General features: G+C 33.8%; 1 protein-coding gene and 1 non-coding gene across 2 annotated transcripts; both read left to right on the top strand.

Moving 5' to 3' along the window:
• The first annotated feature begins 377 nt into the window (after window positions 1–377).
• On the top strand, window positions 378–449 carry TRNAG-UCC (transfer RNA glycine (anticodon UCC)). Its single transcript has one exon. It is a non-coding gene; the product is annotated as a tRNA-Gly (tRNA).
• Window positions 450–709: 260 nt separating this feature from the next.
• Window positions 710–8,701, top strand: l(3)04053 (lethal (3) 04053). Its single transcript, XM_074112805.1, has 9 exons — window positions 710–1,030; window positions 2,372–2,678; window positions 2,777–3,008; window positions 3,100–3,173; window positions 4,042–4,150; window positions 4,433–4,495; window positions 6,119–6,261; window positions 6,917–7,049; window positions 8,560–8,701. Exons 1-8 carry the CDS (start codon window positions 835–837, stop codon window positions 7,038–7,040), a joined length of 1,248 nt encoding a protein of 415 aa, XP_073968906.1. The 5' UTR covers window positions 710–834; the 3' UTR covers window positions 7,041–7,049; window positions 8,560–8,701.
• The last annotated feature ends 373 nt before the right edge of the window (window positions 8,702–9,074 follow it).

Genomic DNA, 9,074 nt, shown 5'->3' with positions numbered 1-9,074 from the left:
AACTTAAATGTAGACCTTAATGAAGTATTAGTGCAGGAATGACAATGTACAGCTCTAATTGATAAAGAACTGGGTAAAACTTCAGCATCTTCCCCAGATCTCTATTTAAATTATTGCCTTGATCTCAGTACAAGGAAGAATATAGATTAGTATTGTTCACATGAAAAAGATCTCTATTTCCAATTCAGCTTTCAGTTGAAATTCTTTGTATAAGAGCTAGAAATAAGACTGCAAAACTTGAAAAATAAACAATACTTAATAAATCGTAAATCTTTCAAATTTAACGAATTAGTCTCCAGATTACACCTAATGGTTACGTGACTAAATTTTGAAAATGTAAACTATGTGTACATAAAAGAGAGCACTCTAAACAAGTTGCGATGGTGGTGTAATGGTCAGCATAGTTGCCTTCCAAGCAGTTGATCCGGGTTCGATTCCCGGCCATCGCACGTTAATTTTTTTTCTTTTCAGATTTTAAACGTATTTTAACTATATTGATTTTTTAAATTTTCACTACACATGTGACATCAAGAAACTATTTTTTTTCCCAATAATATTAACTGTGATATCAAAAACCAGAAATGTTTCAGTGATATTAATTGTTAATTTCTACTTAATTATTAAGAATTCTATGGATTCACTTTGTGTCTTAGTCTCCCATTTACGGTTTCATTTATTATTTTTTCTTTTGTAAAAGTAAAACCGTTTTTTATTTTATCGGTTTTATGGCTTTTGCAATAACTCTTTAATTAGTATGAATTATAAAAAAATCGATAGTGATGTCTAGAAGTTAATATCGATGGATGTTCTTACTGATCTCATCTCAGGCTTAACATGGCCGATGATGGGATAGGGGATTCGAACGATCACTCAAGAATGGGCCGTACAACAAGTCCAGAGGAAAATGAGGAAGAGGATGAACCAGCGGCAGATGACCAACAGAGATTCAGTAGTCCAGATATTGGTCTGGGTGATTTAGCATCTCAAAAGTTCCAAAGGAATTTAATGGGGGAAAGTTGCCTTGGAGCAGGTTAGGATTTGTTGTTTATATTGTATTAAGTGACAAACATTAAATAGGTTTTCTGTTTTTCAATGTCGTGTATTGCTAAAAAGAATATGTTCATTTTATTTTTAAAAGATTAATCCAACCGTTGAGAATAAAAATCTTTAAATTTAAATTTCGGTAATTCAAAAGCAGTAACGCCTGTTTCTTTCACCTTTCACTATCCTATAGTTCTACTCTTTGACAATCTTTAGTTCTAAGTACCCTATGAAATTACGTAGAATGCTTCAAGTTTAATAAACTTAACATCCAACTAACCGTAGAAGTAAACAGGAATGGCAGTAAAAGAGAAATCTTGGAAACTGTAGATTCTTAGTATCTTATCTTTAAATTCCCTAAATCGCTGAAATTTTGCCCAAATAGAGTATGGCCATAGCTTTATATTTGAACAAAATGTCAACTGTAGAAATTTGAACGCATTGAAATATTAATCCTTGTGACACAATTGAATATTTCAAGTTTGTACTGTTCAGGTCCTTATGAAATTTTTACTAACATTACATTGAAAATAAATAAAAAATACACAATAAAGTAGTAACATATCTTGAGTTTTAGGTAGTTGACATTTGAATATCTTAGCTGAAAGTTTTGATTCTCAATATTTTCATTCGATCTATCCAAACCTAAATGAAGTTTTGCACTAGCAATTAAGGACGAAGTTCTGTAAAGAGTTGCAGTTAATGACTGCCCAGTTTATATTTAGACAGGTGTGGCCATGTTTTAATAGCGTGTTGTCATTTTAAGTGTTTCTGCTACTCCGTCGAGCCATATTTGCAATTTTTCAGGAAATTCGATCAAGGGCATTTCTGTGGATGCTTTTCTTTTATGTACCATTTAAGGGTTGAGTTTGTTCGTATACATTAATCCTCATAATGAAAGAGAATTTCAAGGATTTTTCATTTTTTGATTTTATTTTTTTTAATTAGCCCAGACGAACTTCGTATGTAGGTTACTTATACATAAGTCTACAACTTCTTTTAACTATTTTTCTAGAAAATTATTTGTAAGGCAGTTCTGGGTGGGAGACGCTTCCCTCAACTCGAAACTGGCTTTTCAATATTACGATTTTACTGTTTATTGTAAGTAAGAGTAATATTTTACAGAAATCGGAGATTGGAGATGCCAAAGTTGGAATGTTTGTCAGTGTTCTGTGGAATAGATAGTCGAGTGAATTTTCACTCAAGCATTTTTTTTTAAACTCCTTTACCTCTGATATATCAACATTTTGTTTATTTTATTTAAATTTGAAAAGTTTCGTCATATCAGACGTTCTTACTTGATAAATTAATTGTTTTGTTTTTATTGCAGTAGGTGGACCCTCAGAAGGGTGTAGTACAGGTAGTCGGCGAGATGACGTACCTTTTTCATTGAGGCACTTCCTCAGCGGAAATCGACCGGACAGTTCCAGACCAACCAGTACTAGTAATGTCGGCGGTGGAGCTCGGCCTAAGGTTTATCCAGGCACACCACCTCCTTCGCCTAGGCTGCACCCAGAAATCACTTCCGGGCTTCCGGATTTCGTTCAAGATCATCTTGTAGTAGAACAAGTGTATCTGAATTCAACTGGACCACTATCATCACTTGCTTTAGATAACATACCTCCACAATTGCCCCCGTTAGTATAAACAATACTAATTAACTTTTACATTTTTACCGCTAAAAATAGAAAACAGCCTCAATTTTTTTTTGGCTGTAATTGATGTTAAATTCCAGAAGCCCTGATGGAGCATATTCAAATCGTGTAGACCTTCCTTTTGATTTGACTTCACGATCTGATTCTCACGACACTCCACTAGATTTACCACCTTTAGGAGGCATGGTGGATGTTGGTCCTTCAAAATCGTTACCTGACTTCCTTTCAGATGGCCCAATCAGGAGTGAACGTAGACATGATTCTCAACCTGTCTCTGCGACTAACAGTCCAGACAGGGAAATTGGGCATGCGGTGAGTTATTATTTTTCCAGTCATATATTGTTTCAAGTTTTTCTTTTGTTGTTATTTCCTTTTGTAAGACTTATTATTTTATTCCTAACAGCTTACTTTAGAAAATAGCAGATTAAGACGAGAATTGGAAATACTCAAAACACAATTAAGTATTCAGATGACAAGGTAAGTTGTATCTTATCTTCTTTTTTCAAGTTTTGGGGATAAAGAAATATTGGCTTGCAAAATTATTTTTCCTACTTTCTAGTAGAAAATCTGCGCTTACCACATGTTTATATGTAAGTAAGGGCGGAAAGCCCTTTTCTGTGACCAGAACTTGCTTCCGGAACTGATATTCTACGTGCGAAATGTGGTTACTTATTGATGTCTTGTTTTAAAATTGTTATATTTTACATTTATCTGAGTTCAATGCGGCTTATTTATTTCTGGAGAAATTTACACAAAAATGGGATACATATTAGCTTATTTTGTAGAAAAAGAACTAGTTGATCTTACCTTTACAGTTTGTGTAAATTAATATTGTTAAAATATAATAACGACTCATTTTCTGACTAATTAAGTCTGTTTGCGATGTTTTGTTATTTTAAGTAGAAGAGATACTTCAATTTTAAAATATTGCTTTGTTATTGCAATGGTTGCCATAGCAACTGTTTTTTAGCTTTTTTGATTACAAGTAAAGTGTAGTGTGTAAATAATGCTACATTTCAGACTCGCAAGAAAAGAATTAGCCCTATTTACTCAAATAACTATTGTCAGAATGCAGTTTTTGACGATCAACCCTTATAAAACTGCCGTACCGGGCAGTTTTAAATACATTCTTGACATTTGGTTTTGCGCAATTTTCTAGCAACTTTATGTAGTATGTTTTAATCTAATCGACTTAAGACTGCCCTAGCAGCTGTAGGTCAATTATTCTCACTTAAGCGACCTTCTCGGTTCTGATTTTATGCAGCTTAGTTCTTTCAAATGCAAACAGAAAATATTGGTTAAAATTATAATAATAAAGTATTTATTTATTCTCTTAAACTTACAGGAGTGAAAGCCTTGAAAGAGAAGTGAACCGGTTAAGAAATCGAGACAGAACATCTGCTTCTTTTGATAATATTATTGAACAACTTGAGGAGAACCTAAGCCGGATGACTGTAAGCAATCAGATAGTTACTCATCAACACTAAATTGTATTTTATTTATATTATAATAATATTTATTATTACAGTTTTTCTTTTAGTTTCAACTGGGCTATTTATCTTTTTTAACATAAATTTACACGGCACTATCTGCTAAATATCACTAATTATTAATTCTGTACCTTCATCAGTAGATTCAGTTTAAGACACTTTAAATGGATCTTTGTCACGGTTGTTATTTCTCACTGTTGTATCCTCCTTAATTTATAGAAAACTACGTTGTTGTTTTCTTTTTAGAGGCGAGCTGTGACAGCAGAAAATAAAGTCGTCAGATTGAAGCAAGAAAATCACGCTTTAAAGGTAAACTTTAACATTTATAGTCTTATGTTTAAGAAAGAGCTTTCATGGCTGAAGGACTTTAAGTCAAAATCCACCAAAGGAAAGTGCCACTTAATTATCACTAGAAAGACTGAAACATAGTATATACCTATATTGCCCAAAAGCAGTCAAAATGACTTCTTTGTGAAAGAATATCTATGGCGCAAAGAAATTTATTTAAAATTGATTTTAAATATTATTTTATATTATTTACAGTTATATAACATGTTTTTAGTAAATATTAAATAATAACAAAAATTTACTTCAATTGGAAAAAAAGAAAAGTATTTTATGCATTTTTAGTTGTGCATTTTTTGCAAATAAAAGTGGACATTTTTTCTTGAGTACATTTTACGCAAACATACTTTTTACATTTTTCACAAATATTATTTGTTTCTTTACTGTGGCAAAGTCATATTTGACAAATTCTGCGATTGTTAGGGTGGATTGCAGTTGATGATGTTGCAGCTGGCCTTTGTGGGTCCTCAGGTTCTGGTAAAAAATTTTGCCATGCATTTCTATATACAGTGGAAAGCTGTTCTGCCAAGTGAAACAAGAACACTTTTCGTAGTATTTGTATTTACTTTGTAAAGGATCCAATGTTTTGCCCCCGTAAGCTCCACGAGCATAAAAAATCCCAATAAATACACGCATTTCCGGTAATGATGTGGTCCAATCATGCAACGAAATTCGGTGACCTTCTTCTTCTTTCTTTTTCTTATATGCTTCGTAATATGATTATCTACTACCTACTAAAATGCACTGTTAATGTTATTATCTGCCATAATATTTCTTTTTGAGTAGTTTGTTGGCCCTTACACATCCTTGAAAATACAAATAGATGGTAATCTTTCAGGAATACCTCCTTCTTCAAATTTAGACCACACAGTATCAGATGGTAATCAGCAGCTCTTTCGATCTCCTGAAAGGTGTTTTCAGTTTCTTCATCAGTGTCTGAAATAATTCGCAGGCTACACCTTTTACTGGGCATATTGATGACATTTTCATTTTCATCATTAGTGGTCGATTCTTCATCGCCATCTTCAGTTTCAGATGCTTCACTTTGAATGTAAACCGTTTCATCTTCAGATGATAGTTCAGAACTTATTGCATTTGATTCTGTATCGGAGCACTCTTCTAGAGAGACCAGAATTCACCTATGTTCGTTAGTTTTCTCATAAATAAATCACTTTTATTCGACTTTTCTTTTATGAATTTAGGGCGCAAATGATATAACATAAACAATTGTAGATACCTTGATAGAACAAAAATCACTGCATAGAGATAAGAATAACAACTACTTTTGGCTTACAGAGCAACTGCAACTTATGTAGTGCACGTTGAAATCTACAATTTATCATGTACCTCTATGTTATCATGTAACGGGTATTGAAATGAAAAATATTATTTCAATACAGGGCCAGACTGGTCATATGAGAAATTTACTGAATTTAATAATAAAAGTAATTTAATTATATCAAATTTCCTAAGCAGTCAAAATGACTGCTGTTGGGCAATACAGTGTTAAACCTATAATTCTTCGATTTAGTTCATCGTGAAGTAAAAGAAAATTTTATGGACATGTTTTCTTTGGTTTTACCGCAGAGTGAACTGGAATCTGCTAGAATAAGTTGCAGAATCCGCGATAGTATGACCAGTGCCGCAAGTTCCTCACAGCCGCAGTCCGATAAGGAAAGGCTGGCTAGCCAGTTAAGGAATGCTGCTAATACCGCAGAATTGTCTTTAAGGTGAGGATTAGGGTGTTATATAATGTATATTGTGTTTTGCTAGTATTACGATCACATTTTGCCACTATATAATAAATAAAATGCAATACATTTTTTTATATATCGCGTAAGTTTCAATAATTATATAAAAAAATTATTGTATATTATTTATTTTTTGTATTACGATGTTTCAATTCTCTAAATTGTTTATATTGTTTAATTTGTAATATCCAGGCCCTGAAGAAGGCAATATATTTGTTGAAACGTTGGCAAAAAAGACGAGTTGTTGTTTTTATTTGGACCGATTTCTCGCCAATCTTGAATCCTTAACATTTTTACCAAGCCAGAAAACATTTGATACACCATACGCATGAATAACGGTTACGATATATCGAACGTATTAAAAACGTGATACATGGGTGATAAGCGTGTTTACATCAAACGTAATAAAGGTTTTGCAAGTTGACTTATACATTAGTTGAATAAAATGCGAATGTGATTTTAGAAATGCCTTAAAAAAAAAAAAAAACTACCGAGTATTTCCTCTTTAAAAACTAAAACATTTCACGAAATTTAAAAGAATAGAAAACTATTCTGCTAATTTAAAGCAGAAATGTAATTGAAAATTACAATTGTAATGTAATGTGTCTGTAATATGCTTTCTTTTTTTTCACAGACAACTCTTAATGGGTGTGGAAAATTTGCGGACACTTGCATCCAGTCTTGACAGCGGCCAGGCGACCAGGCTGGAGCATTCCAGTTCGGACAGCGGAGACGATGAAGCTGGCCCGGCACTCTAGTCTCTAAAGGTTAGTTGCCTTAACAGATGTTTTAGTTATTTTAAGTGAATTTCACTTGAATAATGGTTGTAGAATATTTTGCGCACTCTTTTTGCGGGGGGTGTGAAGCCCCTATAAAATCTGCACCTGTTGCACCACTTCATTGTTCCCGGCAACAGCTGTTCTGTTCCTCCACACGATTTAGTTTTTTCCCGCACAGTCTCGCTTTACTTCCTCAAGGCCACAAGCATCACGGTCTATCTCTGTCTCACTACCTCACTAATATGCCACTCTAGCAGCCGTTGTATCGGAGCCCGTCCATACTCGGAATAAGCGTATCCTATTCTATTATTCCCCTGTTGGCTATATCGTTCAAGCTGGAACTTGTGGCATTACAAATCCTAACCGTTCGAAATAAGTGTAGCCTATTCTATTATTCCCCTGCTGGCTATATCGTTCAAGCTTGATCTTATTGTGGCATTACAAATTCTATCCCTTCGGAATAAGCGTATCCTATACTATTATTCCCCTGCTGGCTATATCGTTCAAGCTGGATCTAATTGTGGCATTACAAATCCTATTCCTTCGGAATAAGCGTAGCCTATTCTATTATAGGCCCTGCTGGCTATATCGTTCAAGCTGGATCTTATTGTGGCATTACAAATCCCTTTCCCTTTTTGGTATCCCTCTCAAATACCTCATCCAGGTTACTGCATGTTTTCTAATTACATACTTCCTGCTCATGTCCAGAAACTGCCATGAATAAATTTAGTATGAAAGGAAAATGTCGACCTACAGACTTGACAGCATCGGTTTCCTTTGACACTTCCCTGTTCTTGGAGAACCTCTTTCTAACTGCGTCTATCATTCTACAAGCGAGATCTGTTCTTAGAATAGCCATATTTATGAACGTGATCTCGGCCATTATTAAGAGCTCTTACCACCAAATAAGTCATCCGCAAATACCTCGTATTTACTCACGTATCTTTTTTTTTTATTTGAGGCGCGTCAGCATCTAAGGTCCCGGAGCTTTTTTCAGTGCACTGTCGGCTTCCGGACAGTGTTCTCTCGTTACAGACAACACTGCCCATCAACGTGAACTGTAAGAAGCTCCTAGGAAGAGAAAATCTAAGGGTCAGCAGCTGGATTCAAACCCGGGACCTCCACGTGGGAGTCCAGTACGCTAACCGCATAGCTAATCCCTTCCCTCTCACGTAGCTGTTGTTGCGCCATTTGGGGTTTGAAAGCTATTTTATTTTGGAAGTATTTTATCTACTTTTATCGATGATCCTTGCATTTTTTTTTTTTTTTTTTTTTTATCGCTCCTGAGAGTTAACTGTGAAATTAAGCCTTAAAAAAATGGATTAAATTAAGGTGTTACCACCAAATAAGTCATCCACAAATACCACGTATTTACTCACGTATCTGTTGTTGCGCCTCTTGGGGCTTGAAAGCTATTAATTACCTTACCTGTTAATTTCATTTTAATTTAATTTCCTTAGCAGCTGTTGCATTAATTTCTATTTTTGTTTCCACTTAGGGGTGAAGATAAACAAACACTTGAAGATTAAATTAAAATCAAGGTTACCAAGGTGGCGGTACCATCAACAGACTGATGTACAGACCGAAAAAAAAGTATAATTCAAGAAAATATATATATATATAGAAAAGAAAGTTATAATTTTCAATAAAATATTTGCGTAGTCCTGTTCTCCAATGAATGTGTATAGTTGTAAATTTTTTTATTTAATTTTAATTTTATTTTTATTGTTCTTTGTGGAAAGATAACTCAATGTGGGTTCTCATAATCGGCTGCTGCCCCTGTGTATAGATTTCAAAATAGAATATATTTATACGTGCTATATAAAGATTAATTACATCTATATATATAAATAAATAAATAAAAATGTAATTATTTTAAGTATATAATATTTATAATGATAACAAATAATTTATTAATGTGCAATTCGTTATGTATATTTTGGTTTTTGTTCTACTGTTTTATTTGGATCAAGTTTTTCTTCCATTTTCTTTCGCCAGTAACTTCTACTAATA

Source organism: Rhodnius prolixus, unplaced genomic scaffold (genome assembly GCF_049639745.1).
Source record: "Rhodnius prolixus isolate KJV_2025 unplaced genomic scaffold, Rpr scaffold_1, whole genome shotgun sequence".
NCBI classification, from domain to species: domain Eukaryota; kingdom Metazoa; phylum Arthropoda; class Insecta; order Hemiptera; family Reduviidae; genus Rhodnius; species Rhodnius prolixus.
This window is presented reverse-complemented; position numbering and strand designations above follow the sequence as displayed.